Source organism: Crocodylus siamensis, chromosome 1 (genome assembly GCF_052110815.1).
Source record: "Crocodylus siamensis isolate JL-2025a chromosome 1, ASM5211081v1, whole genome shotgun sequence".
NCBI lineage: Eukaryota > Metazoa > Chordata > Crocodylia > Crocodylidae > Crocodylus > Crocodylus siamensis.
This window is the reverse complement of record NC_143395.1, coordinates 243,133,293-243,147,427: the sequence shown is the minus strand read 5'-3', so window position 1 is coordinate 243,147,427 and position 14,135 is coordinate 243,133,293. Positions and strand designations below refer to the sequence as shown.

The window sequence follows — 14,135 nt, the reverse complement described above, 5'->3', positions numbered from 1 at the left end:
CCCTCAGCCGGGCCAACGAACAGGCGGCAGCTCCGAGCCAGCCGGCCTCACACGTGCTCCCAGCCGCGCTCTCGACACTGGAGGCGCAGCCCCTGCAGCGTACCGGGCTTTACCCGCGCCGCTCGCGCTGCCCAGCCGGGTTTCTCTTAACCCCCCCCCCCCCCATGCATCACTCCGCTGTCCCCGCTAGGGCGAGGGGTGAGGGTGGCTCCCCTGGGGGCCCAAAGGCTGCGGGGGGCGGACGGGTGTGTCTCGGGTCCCTCCCCACCTCCCACGAGGCGCGAGTGGGTGTGGAGCGCCGCGCTGTAGCCCACCCCCCCTTCCCCGGGCGGGCGAGCTGCAGCTCGCTCTCATTCTCCTCCCTTTCTTTGCAAGCCGCTGTGCCCGCAGCAGCAGCAGCAGGAGGAGGAGGAGGAGGCCGGCTGCCGGGGCCGCCGCCGCAGCAGCTCACACGCCAGCCTCTCCCCGCGCTCCGCACACGCCCGCCGCAGCGCGGGGCGGAGAGCCCGCCCGGGGGGCTGCCCCTCTCCTCACTCCTGCCTGCACCTCCCTAGGATGGAAGTGAAGTGAGGAGCTCTGCAGTCTCAACTGATTTGGCAGAGAGAGAGGGAGCCCAGCCAAGCCACTGGTGTTTTTTTTTTTTTGTTTTTACCCCGGCAAAGTGCTGAGAAGTTTGTGGAGCACTTTCTAGGAATTAGCTCCGAAGAAAGACCTGGCTTTTGGATTGCCATGGACAGCTTTAGCTACCCTTGAATAAGCCCCTCGGCTCGGCCTGGGGGAATTTTAGCCAGCAGTTGTGTGCAAAAAAAAAAAACCAAACAAAAAACCCCAAACAAATTAAAAAAAAAAAAAAGGAGTCTTTTTGGAGCTCTCTAATCTGGATGGATCTAAAAGTGTCACATCCAAGACCTTTCCAGCTGCAGCGTCTGCCTTGAATAGCCCTCTCCCTGCCCCTTCACTTTAATGAACTGCTAGGAGAGTCTAAACTTTTGGACCTACCTCTTCTTATCATCATCTTCATTATTATTATTATCATCACATTCTTTTTTTTTTTTTTTTTTTTTTGGTGGGGGGTGGTCTTTGGGATTGATCTCTCAAGTGATCTGGATTGCTTTTAATATGTCAAAATGGGTCTGCTGACACCACTCCTGCTCTTTGGATGTATCTCTTTCCAAGTCCATGGTAAGTGTGCCTAGTTGGTTGTTTGGTTTTTTTCGTTTGTTTGTTTTATCCTCCTCTGTCATCTCTTTGCAGCATTTCTCTTCATCTGACTCTGATTTGGGACAGCACATGGAGAATATTAGGAAGCTTTCATGGGATGGGATCCACATCAAGTTTTGTTTCTGCTGAAGAAATGGCATTAAGGAAAAAAAGGGAGTTGGGATGGCAGGGGGAAGGAGTAGAAGGGGGTTATGCATGTTTCTGATAAGCAACCTTCCTATTTGCCAAATGAATGGAAAAGTAGTTTATGAATGGGGAAAATGTCAAGCTAAAAGAAAGGAATAAGAAAAAAACCCGCGTAAGAGTGGGGAATCTTTCAGAGATGCCAACCTGGATCTGTGGATGTTTTTGCCCACTTCTATTGTTAAACTTTTTGGTAACCACTGATATATATATATTTTTTTTAATTTTATTTTTTTTGTTTAAGGAAGGGTAGGAAGGGCTTGCTCAGATTCTGGCAAGGTGAATAGAAACTGGCAGAGCCCCTGAATGATCCCTTTGTATCTGCTGGCAGGCAGGAGGAGTGGGGAAGGGTCTCATGGGGGTGACTTGACTGGAAATGCAGTGTCAAGGGAAGCCAACCAAAGAGGGTGGGGTGTGCAGAGGAAAGGACAGCACCAAAGCCAGGCAGGCTCGTAGAGAGAAAGCTCTCCTGGGAGTGAGCCAAAACAATAGAGATGCTGAACAGGTGCTGTAGGTGTCTCCCCCTACTTTCAGCAAGTCTCTCAAGACCAGACTAATATCCTTAGGCATGATGTTTTTTTTCAACTTCTGGTTCTTGTTCCATATCCTTGGCCGTTGTTGCAAGACGATCTTTGTTGTGAGACTCAGCAGCATTTTGGAGAGGGTTCCTTTTGGGATGGCTCTGCATTTGCTTGTTGGGGGGGAAGATTGCTGCTCTGTGTGTGGCACAGTGCAGAAGGACGGACACACACACACACACACACAGACACACACACACACGTGTGTCCCTGCCCCCCCCAACAACCACAGTTATCCCACTCTGTGTGTGTGGTATGTAGTGGTACCAAACACATGCATACACACCAACTACCAGCTCTACCGCTCTGTGTGTGTGTGTGTGGTGTGTAGTGGTACCAAATGTGTGGCTGTCCTATTTGGATATTAACTTTAAACAAGCTTTTTGGACTTGAGATGAATCTGCCTTCTGGGACACTAGCCATTTTTCTTGGAAACTTTGTTCCAGGAGGCTGCTACTTGAAATCATTCCCTGTATCAGAAGCAAAGTGAGGCCTCTACAGACTGTTGAATTATTGTTTGCAGACAGGGGCAGCTTGGGTATCTCTGTCCCCAACAAGACAGGAGGCAAAACACCCCCCCCCTCCTCCCCCCAAAGCTAACAGTAGGAGACATGCAAGTATTGCTGAACATGAGTTGTATAATGTGCTATGCAATTTACCCTTCAATCAGTGTGGTCTGTTGGGAAGAAAATAAGTTTTTGTGTAATGTATGTGCATCCTAAGTACTGTACATCTTTCTGCATAGACCACTTATATCCATTAGTTACAAGTGCTATTTTTTTCTCTTTGAAACATTATGACTCACCAATTCAAGGCAACAAATATTGCCTTGTATATGTATATTCCACATGTATAGACATGGTAAACATTGGGCTGCAGAAATGTAATTATTAGTAAGTGTTTAAAATTTGTGTGTAGCTAGAAGGAATACAATTAAAGTGCTCAGTGGAAGTGACAGAGTGAATCAGAGGAGCTTGGTGTTACAGAATGTAATTAATGTACCAGGCTGTTTGGAGATATACGAAACAAATGCAATTAACAAGCTTGCTGGAACGACAGGAGCACGACATAATTTATTCTGTTTTTGTCATGGGGAACACAACTAAAACCTTTGTTCAGATGTAGCACAGGACAAGGGAGGGAAGCAGGTGAAGTATATAAGTAATGCAGAGCTGGACCACTGAAAATTGTATTAAATTGCCAATAATAGATGGGATTCTCTCATTTCATGGGAAGATTATGTAGGGGCAGTGTCAATATTGCTTACATTAGCAGGTTTAAAATACTGTTGTATAATGCCTTGTGGATAGCACATCATGACAGAGTACAGATAAGGTTTTATTGTCATGATGACTAACAAGTAGCTTTGAAGAAATGCTGCCATGCAACCTTGGCATGCTGTCCCTTTTGCCCCCCATAGGTGCATAGTAATTATGGGATCAACTTAGGGTAACATGGTACCACTGGTTGCTTTGAAAAGATACAGATGATCCTTTTAAAAAAAAGTTTTACAAATAAATCTAAATGTAGTTGATCTGAAAAATGCCTACATGTAGGAATAGTTGATTAGTTCATTTAAAAAAAAATATAGAGGTAAGCTAAAATGTGGGCTAACACCCACTCGTTAGCTAAATCCTTGGGCTATTTTCTCTATTTGAAGGATTGCTTTTAACATACTTAACATTATTATTTTTTATATACTTTCTTAGCATGAATTTCAAATGGAGAGAAATACCCAGGACTGGCTGAGACATAATGGCTATTCCTTCTTTTCTGTTGCTGTGACATTAGTTTTGTTCAGTGACTCACAAGTAGGGTTACACACAGTGCTAAGATAGTGGTGGTGGTGCAGATGTAGATGGTAATTTTTCCTGTAAAGTTATTTTCTGTCTCTGGGCTGTTATAGTACCTGAAAATTGCAGAGCTCCATGAAAATGGCAGAAAATGTGTGATTTTTATTGTGCTTATGATTTTCATGCAGCCCTGCCTATATCCTTTGCAGTCTGCTCAGGGAATAACTGTAATTCTCTCTTCTTTTTCTTTAGCAATCAATCTTGGGGCCAATTCTGAAAAATGAAATGTATCTTCTACCACAGTGTACATACCTCAAAATAAGCCAATTGATGTCAGGGTTAAAAGTGCTGATTCCACATAATTTTCTTTCATTGGCTTATTTTTTGAAGCTTTGGTTTTTGAAGTTCGAGCTTTTTTGATGGAGATGAATGGGGAAAAGAAACTGCAGCCACCTAGAGAAGTGCACAAACATTTGTCCACAGATATGATGATAAGCAGATGTTAAATACTAGGCAATAGTCTCAGTGGGTCTTACTCAACCATGGTCCAACTTTCTTTGCTGTCAATGGGAATTTGAAACCTTTTACACTAAAGCTGAATTAAATCCATTGTCCTGTTGCAAGTGCAACACTCCAGTCTGGTTGATATTAAAAAACAACACCTTCAAGGAAAAATACTGTTTTATTTAGCATTTGTTTCCCCCACTAATATCTAATTCTGGAGCTTTTTATTTTCTTAATGAAAAATATGAATGTAAAATACAAGTCTGAATTTTCTGCCCCATTTTTGCAAACTGTGCTTCCCAACAGCAGGCTAAATGTCTATGGCCTTATGCAGATCACACATATCAAAAAACAGATTACATATAAGCCTAAAATGTATCCTTCCAATCGGCATTTGTGTTGACAGGGTCTTGATGTTTCATGTGGGTTTGGTTGTTGATGGGTGATCTTTGATTCAGAGGAATGTGTGCATTTTAATGACTTAAGTGGTATTTTAAATATACAGCTTGCACTTTTGTTCCTGGTAAACTCAGTTACCTTTCCCTCCTTAAGTCTTGCTTCTACAAAGCATTGAGGCACGTGCTTCAGTCCCATTGATCGAAAGTCTCGCTGAAGTTAACAGGTCTGAAGCATGTGCTTAAAGTTAATCATGTGCTCATGTTCTCAAGTCTGTAATCCCTGAATAGGAATGAATTTATGCATGTGGTGAAGTGCTTTGCTAATTTGGGGGTTTGATATGTTGCTTTTCCTACTTTGTGTCTAGGGAGGCATTATTACAGCAGTGTGCATGCATATGAAATAGGACATGAGAAAATGAGCCTGGGGCAGTGGCATAGGGTGTGTATATGTGAGCATCTCAGTGGATCTGGCTTTTAGGAAAATTCATCTAATGTCCAATAAAAAGGTATGATATCAAATAATTCTTTTAAAACCTTTTTCCCCACCCCTGTTTAAACAGCTTTCTGGATTGTGTGTACCATTACAGCAGCCCTTCCTGAAGAAGTCTTCCGCGTAGAAAAGTAGGATGGCATTGCTTCTAGAAGTCTAATTTTTGGAGTGGAACAGATAAATGGATTAATGGGTTGTAAGAGGACAAAGTGGCAGGGAGACCTTCATGAACACTACAGAAAATCTATTGAAAAAATCTCCACTTTCAGGGGAGAAAGTGCAGAGTTATGGGATGGCTTTTTCGGACGCATCCAGTTAACTATGTTTCCCGGCCTTAGCATCTAGGATGTGCTTGTCTGGAAGGTCACAGCATTGCCCAGAACATGATTTGCCGACTGTTGAACTGTTTTAGTTTAAACTACTGAAGAGAATGCTGTTTGATGCATTTTATCAATTTATTACCCTGGACTAACTATACAAATATTGATCTCTGCTAAATACATTGCTAACGGGTTCAGCACTTTCTACATTAGCCATGCTAAGAGGGTCACTGCTGTCAGGTTTTATCTGTTATTTCAGCTGGTATGGGAGAGTTTGCACTTTCTTTGGCTGCCATCTGGCTCTGTACCTCCTGTACCAAACTTATAGATGCTGTTTAGACATAGAATTGATGCTTAATGGTGCTCATTTCTGAATTTCTATAGGAATCTCTCTGTTTTGTGTGGAGAAGAAAGGAAGTCTTCACCTTTGCCAAATAAATAAAGAAATGTTTTGTCTCCTTAAATTGAAATATCATTTCTTGCATGTGAGCAAGTGTTTGCTAAAATACAGGATGCTTGCTCTTGCAGTTCCTACACTTGGAAATGTCTGTTGCATTTTGTTTTCATGTTGTTTCCCTCTAGCATTTAGAGTGTGGAAGTATACAGAGTTTAACCTTCAGTCACCAGTAAGTGATAACACGGGGGTTTCTTTTTTCTTTTTCTTTTTCTTTTTTTTTTAAGGCCCAGTCCAGTAAACCTTAACATAGAAGAACTGTGGCTTCAGTGTGCTGCACCAAGACTAACAATGCCTACAACTGGGGCTTAATTTTCTCGTCTTTAGTTTTAGATCCCCTTCCAGTACACAGCATATACTATAGAATATCTTCAGAAACAAGGTCAAGATTTAAGGGCCTTGTTACACAGTAAGTTTAGGCAGGGATCTCTTAACCCTTGGACTGGTCACACGTTAATACCTTCTATGTGGTTTAAAACATTTGTTATTCAGCTTATAGTTATGCCGCTCCAGGGCAGGATGATCTCCAAAAGCAAATCATTTTGCTCTTGTTCCATTACCTTGTGGCCACATCTCACAGCTATTCTGTCCAAGTTGAAGTCCTTCAGGATCCCAGAATGCAGTAGGCAAGCAGAGCAAGAGAGCTTCAGGGCTGCGGCACTCGCCTCATGTTGCCCAAGCCTTTTCCACACAAGTGCAGGAAGCTGGGGATACCCTAGCCAGCCACAGCACATCCCTGGTTTGCCTACTGGAAGTAGCAAGCACAGGAGGAATTCCTCCCCACCACCTGCTTGCTGCCAGCCAGGAGAATCAGGCTGTCTGTGGCCGGGTAGGGTGTCTGCAGCTCAAAGAACAGGTGGAGGCAATTCTTTCCTCACCCCCATACTTGTTGCAGCCCTGAAGCTTGCTCTCTGCCCAACGGGAGCAGTGATCGAGTCCTGGTCCTGTCTCTGCTCACCAAGCTGCTAGTAACAAGTCACAGCTGTATAGGTGAAGGATAGTCAAAGCAGGTTTTTTGCCTGTACAACTGTTTAACTTAGTGGAAGAACACTAAGCTGATTAACAGTTGCTCAGTTTGGCAGGAGTGGACAAAATACAGCTTGTGGGCAGGATCTGGCCCGCTAGCGCATTCTATCCAGCCTGCGAGGCCCCTAAAAAATCAGAAACTATCTGCTCCTGGCTGCCTGTCAAAGATGATTGGAAGTATGAGCAGTAGGACCCAAGGGGAGCTGGCAGCAGGATGCAGCAGCCTAACCCTGCCCCACCCCCAGCCATTTCCCTGCCTTCCTGCCTCCTGCACCTCTGCAGCATCACCTGGCTTCTAGCTATGTTGCTATGGGAGCATGGGGCCTGAACTGGTACCTTGGGGGCGGGGTGTTTTGTAGGGTGAGTCCCCCCCTCCCTATACACATGCACCCACACAATGTTTTAGATGCTCGCTTTTTAGAATATAATTTGGTATTTTTCTGGTTCTGAGATGGCAAAACACTTTGCTGAAAGGAGTACTTCTGGGGGCAAGGGGCAAGACTTCTAGTCACAAGATGGCAACCAGGGGTGGGACACCTATCAAGGGGTGGGGGTACCCATGAAGCCTTTGACAGCTTGCCAAAACCCAGTAAGTGGCCCTCCTCCCAAAATAATTGCCCGCCTCTGGCTTGCAGAATAAAGTCTACCGAGGCCCTGAGCATTCCCTCCCCTCTAGCTCATTCTTCACTGAAGTAATGTATTGTTATGATCAGCAATTAATAGTTTTGTGTAGATAAACTAGTGTATAGATAAACAAGATTAACTAAAGAAGACCTATTAATTTAGGGCCTGATCTTGCCCCACTTAAAAGTAATAGGAATTTTGCCATTGACCCTAGTAAGAGCTGGAACCTTGAAAGAGAAGGATAGCTTCAATCATCACAATCAAAGCACTGTATTTTAGGGCACTTCAACATGTGCTTCTGTGCTTTCTGATTAGAACATGCTGAAGCAGAGTTGATTAATCGAGTCTGCTGGAGCATTCTAATCAGAATGTTCCAGCGTGCTGCAGCGTCTTGTGTATTCAGCGTCCTGTGTTTCAAAATGGCAGTGGGGCGCTTTAACTAAATCTCATTGCATGAGCTTTAGTTAAATTGCCCCTGCTGCCATTTTGAAACACGAGATGCTGAATACACAAGATGCTGCAGGCTTTTTAATTAGAGCAGCTCCTGAGAGCCACTTTTATTAAAAGCTCCCCCTGCCCCCAACCCCAGAGCACATGCATGGGTGCTCTTAGTTCACAATATGAACTTAATGACTGTAAGGCCGTTCAGCCTTGCTTGTTCCTATATCTCCATGGTCCTTGCTAGCCTATTATCACAGTTTCACATGTGTTAAGGTGCTTGGTAAAGAGTATCTGTAGTTTGGAAGTGAATTTGACCTCTTAGACATTAAAGAAGGGCATGAATGCATTTTGTAAAGCACAGTTACTCCCTCTGACACAGGCAATTAATAAGGAAAAATGTCTTTATTTTCTTCTTGTGTCATCTGTAGACTTGTTCGATGAATAATTTTTTTCATGGGTCTGCTGTAGAAAACCAGTTAAGGCTGAGTTTTGATAAGAGTACATTGAGTAGTTTAGGACAGCTGGGTCTTTGACAATACAGTTTTGATCCCAGGTTTGACAAGTGAAGTTGAAAGCTTGATGCGCTGATCCCAGTTCTCATCATTGAGAAGAAATAAAATAAGGAAGCACAGGCGATACTAGCATCTTGCTTTTAGTGTCACGGTGAAGTGGATTTCTTCACAGAAGTCCACATTGTTTGCATCCGAGCTGAACCGGAGCATCTGCTGCCATAGTTGTATGGGTTGTTGGGGGGTAGTGCCTGGAGGGATTCTACTAGTGGTGGCACATTTATTTTTGTAGACAATATGCTGAGGCACTGCAGTGACCATCCCTTTTAAGGGATGCAACATGAAATCCCTATCTGATTACCCAGCATTGCAGTGGGTGCAACCATGCTCTTGCCATACACCTACCTATCTACAAGTTTAAAACTCGGCATATTTAACCAATTGGATCTCCCGTGTATTGAAGTGGCATGAGCAGTTTCCTTCCTGATGCCTTTCGTGAGGTGAAAATAGGTGATGCCTGTACCATCTGCCCTACACCTTTGTCACAGTTGTCCCCTGCTCCTGTAGAAATAAAACTGTGTATAAGTAAGTGTATAAATTACACCATAAGTCCACTTTCATTCCATCTCATCTTTCCCTCAAGCGGTTTACCTGAGTAACAGCTTGCCTTGAGATTTGGAAACATACTGTTTCCACAAATTGAAGCACAAACTCTTTTGTTACAGAATAAAATATCTACCTAGATAATTGAGCCCCCATGTTGGTTATGGCAGGTGTTTTTGCAGTATGTATTTACACATTCTGATAATACTGTAGAGTGACAGCATGAGTAGACTTTATCTATAATGTGCTTGTCATAAATATTGATACAAACTACACCAAGAATACCCATGTGAGGCCATTATGCTGGCAGGTAAAGCCTTATTTGGTATTCATGCATTTATGTTGTTGACCATTGTGATGGGAATATGTTAATTTTAAAGTTTTGGTGAAAGATACTGATCTGAATAAATTTGCTGTTTATTTAGTTAAGTATATTCTACATAAACTCAGTAAATAATGGCTTACATCTAAAGCTCTGTGTAAGTTAACATTTATGTTCACTCTGTCTTATTATTGGGGGAGGTGCGGGGGGCTGGGGAGGGGAGGGTTGCTTTAGACAGGTGGCAGACATTCTCCACACAGACATTCTTCTGCTTTCTAAGTTTCAATCTGAGTTCAATCAAACCCCAACACTTCAAAGCTTAACTTGTTTAAAACCACTGAATCTTATTTAGCTTCCTTTCTTAGCTTCAGGGTAAAACCCAGTTTCCCATAGTTTCTTCAACCAGAAATTGTAGCTTGACCTAACTTTTCTGATAACTGGTGGTAGCAAACCTTTGTGTAATTCTGGCAATTGTAGTGTGGGTTTGAAAGCTAAGAAAGACTGTGCTTTTAGGTTTCCCTATGTACATTTTTTTTTCACAATTCTTCCAAACCAGTGGCTGTAATAATGAACCTTTCACTTCATGGACATGTCATCACTTCTGCACTTTCACACACCCTGCTCAGCATTTTTAGGAGCTTGCTGTATGAGCACTGTTCCCAGTACGGGTTGGAGCAGTTTTCTGACTTAACATTTGCAGTATTGCCCTCTTCCTTTGTGCCTCTTAAATTGTACCTCTTCAGCAAGACTTGATTATACCTCTTTCAGTTCTGGTAGAATTCTTCTAGGCAACAATAGTGAAAGACAAGGGTCTGGGAAAGCTTTTTACTTAATCTTAGTCTCACTTTCACCCCTATCTCTTTTTCATTTCCTCCAAAGGGTTTAATTGGGGCAACAGTATACTTAGCCAGAGGTTTGGAAATGCATTGTTGACCTGAGAGGAAAAGGGGTGCCAAGAATTGAAGTACAGTCTCATTTGGTACAGAATGAAGCATTTGCCTAGATAATTAAGCCATCATGTCAGTTGTGTCAAGTGGTCTTTTAGTACATATTTACCCTGCGGTTGTACAGAAAATGCATAGTGTGCCAACACAAGTAGACTTTATCAGTAATGTGCTTGTCATTAAATTGAATCAAACAACAAATAGCTAGCTAGCTGCAAGTTGTAAAATGTAGTAAACTCTGTAGTTCACTTCTATTAATCACTAGCCATTGATTGCAAAAGAAACTGACTGGAAAAAATTAACCTTTCTAAATCCAAAATGTCAGGTAACTTGCATCAGCTGTCATCTTTTTCATGCAAAGTGGGCTGGAGGAACCCTTCATTTGAGGGTACCAGAGGTACTTTTTAACTGCTGTGGAAATGTCAAGAGTAAAGAAGCAGCTATGAAAAGTATTTTAATGGTACATCCCCTGTAATCATGGTTCCTCAAGCTGTCATCTGATACAGTCTTACTGGGTCCTCATGTTTCTACAGCCAATGAGACTTCTATACTAGAAGGGAATAAGCCATTTTAGCATAGCATCATATGTTACCTGTGGAGTGGGGAGAAGCTATTATTGCATTCTCTCCTCAAACTATTACATCTGAATTGATTCCAGATTGAATTTTAAGAAATAATCTTCAGATTTCAAGGCAGCCAATCTGGTGCGTTTGCTCACATGAATATCTGAACTACAAATTTGTTGTGTTCTTTTTCTTCTATTTTCTTTTCTTCATTTTATTGTCTTTAGCAGTGTGATATGGCATGCACCTAATAAGACCAGCCAGGTATTTAAAAATAAATTAAAATACAGTTCTGCAAAAGATATAGTCAAAGCTTTTGGAAAGTGAAATTAAAAAAAAATACATGTAGTCCTACCAGTTTTAAAACTCTGACTTCAGGTATATAAGTCTATTTCTGTATGAAAGAAAAAAATGTCTCCAGACACTCTAAGGAAAAAAATGTGTGATGTGTTATTCAAAAACAGCAAAATAGTAATGGGGATTGCCAGAATATTGCATTAAGCATAATGAAATGTATGACAAGCAGACGGACAGATATCTAGTTAATATGGATTGTTAACATTCACATAAAATGGAATTGTTTAGTGTTTACTGAATCCTTTTTGACAATCAATCAATTTAGGATCAAATGCAATGGAACATGTGTCTGGCTTTGTATGACCCCAAATTCTTCTCTTCCCCCTTTGAGCAGACAACATGCCTTTTTCCCTAAGTGATTTTGGTTGCTAGGAGAAGTGCAGTAGCCTGGCCTCCTCTTATCCAGCAGTAAAACCAAAGAGCGTATTGAGGTATAGAGAGGGGCAACACACAGTACGGGCCATGAATCACAAGTTGTCTAATATACCCACTTTGTTCCACTTTTTCTTCAAGAACTTTTGTTTTTACTGATGGTGCTTCTTTTCAACCAAACCTCTATAAGCCTTTCAGAGAGTGGAAAAAAATTGTGCTGCCGAGAGTCCACTCAGAACAACAAAAAAAGGGAGTTGAGAGTTATTCATGGGGCCACATTAATGACAAAGCACAACTCCATGAATAGCCTCAGTCAGCTGTCTTTAAAACTGGGTGATTAATACCTTCTGTTTTTACTAGGGGCAAAAGGCACACAGAAAGGTCTTCCTGCTTGGGTCTGGCAGTTTTCAGTCTGTCAGAACTAGGATTCTGACCACCTCCTATGGAACCCTTTACAAAGGAGTCTCCCACTGCAACTTATATGGCTCTCTTGAGGCAAGTTTTGCATTTTCAGATATTTGCAGCATAGGCACTGGGCTGATACTTAAATGACAAAACCCTTGTTAGCTCAACCATTATTCACTGGGGCACAATATGGTGTAGTGTAGTGCCATTCAGTGTAGTGATATGCAGATGATATAGAAATGTAAGGCTAAGTGCAGGGGCAATGTAAGCAGTTATCTAAGTGGAAAAGCAGCATAACTTGTACCAATTTGTAGTTCATTGGGTGGGCAAAGCAGGTGAATGTACCAGTACCCTGTAGATAACAGATTCAGTCCTAGAATGATTTAATGGGATTTGTGCATGTTTAAGTCCAGGCTGAATTTGCCTCCTGGGACAGATGAAAATAGGAGAAATGCAAGTTTAATTAGAAGGGGCTTTCTTCCTCTTATACTCTGAGGACAGTGGCTTTTCCTCTTCTACATGAAACCTAACAGTAATGTAACAACTATTTCTGTCACTATTGAATTTACATATTTACTTCCATGAAGGCTAGGGACAGACATTCAAAAAGCCTCAGCCTGAATTGATTCAATCTTTGCAGGTTAATCTAACCTGCAAATCTTGAATAGATGTGGAGGTGGATAGAGATTCCCTTTTCATTCCAAAAATGCAGGCGCATGCCTGTAGGGGCTCAGACTAGAGCAGCCCCCCTTCCCTTGTACAGTGCTGAGCTGGGTGGGGGGGAGCTGGGCCAGGCCCCTGCAGGATGCTCTGGTTAGGGAGAGCTTTATACCTCCACGATGGCCTGCACCATCTGATTCTCCCCCCACATTCACTGCTCAAGGGGCAGGAGTGTTGCCACACCCCAGCCCCAGGCTAGCACTCTGAGGCAAAGTGGGGGTGTGCAGTGCATGCAGTCTGTCTCTCCCTGTTTATAAACCAGACACAGCTGCAAACCAGCAGGGGGCTGATAAAATCACAGTGTTTATCAGCCCATCAACAAAAACCTCTCTCAAAACAAAAAGCCTTGGTCTTAAACAGCTTTTTCCAAGGAAGGAATGGAGGGACATTACCAGCTGACCTGTTGAGTAGCTCCAAAAAGCCCTAAGTGGACACTGTTCTGTCTGTGTCCCAGTGAAATTGCAGATGCACACACATGCACACAAAATCACCACTCAGCATTAGCTAGCCTACCACATGCTTAGGGTCTGTGCGGCTGGGGCTGTGCTGTGGGAGATGGGAGGGAGGGAGGGGGATCCCTGCTTGAGCAGGGAGGGAAGCCAGGCAGACCCTGGTGTGGCTGCAGTTTGGCTAGGGAGGAGAGGGGCAGGGCCAGCCTGTTCTTTGGAGCACAGCCTAGCCTAGCCCAGCTGCAAAGCATCTGGGATGCTGGAGTAGCCTGGTTTAACTTAAACCAGGAAGGGGTTTGGTAATTTAGTAATTTGGTCAGTTTATACATTGCATAAACTGATTTGACCCAAATCAGTTAAATATGATACTACATTCAACCAGGTTTATCTTAAACCAGTTTCAGCCATTTTAAAACTGGTGTATATGCTCTGAATTTCTGTTCTGTTACAAGTTTAAATCAGTTTCTGATCACTTAAACTGGTTTATGTGTAATGTCTGTCCCTAGCCGAAAAGTGCATGTGGTTTCACCAGGCTGAATCTGGCCTAGAAAACTGTAACAGATGCTGTCTTGTTTATTTTTCAGTGCAAGTCCAAAACTCATGTTCTCAGCATTCATATATTCATGGAAAAATAAGTATTAGTGAGAATGTTATGTTTTGGTAAATTATATTTAGATTTTATATTAGGACTTTGCCTAGTTGATTGTACTGAACATTGAATGATTTTGTTTCAGTAACTGCCCAGCACGGCATAGGAGCTCTGATGCAGAGACAGGGGTGAAATCTAGGGTGGCATGTGGCTTTTCTTACCTCATTCCCTATATATCTGTCACTCCTCTACCAAACAAGCAGGTATTTA

The 14,135-nt window shown here is 42.7% G+C and overlaps 1 protein-coding gene across 17 annotated transcripts in view; it reads left to right on the top strand.

Moving 5' to 3' along the window:
- Positions 1-345: 345 nt before the first annotated feature.
- The window catches only part of ROBO2 (roundabout guidance receptor 2), a 663,916-nt gene continuing 650,126 nt past the window's right edge, over positions 346-14,135 (top strand). For 6 of the 17 annotated variants that reach the window (XM_090059819.1, XM_090059810.1, XM_090059859.1 and 3 more), the window contains exon 1: positions 347-1,182. In XM_090059819.1, the coding sequence (XP_089915945.1) occupies positions 1,128-1,182 (55 nt within the window). In that variant the 5' untranslated portion in view covers positions 347-1,127. Of the gene's footprint in view, positions 1,183-14,135 lie in introns of all 17 variants that reach the window. The other 11 variants (XM_090059908.1, XM_090059849.1, XM_090059897.1 and 8 more) reach the window with 4 other exon arrangements.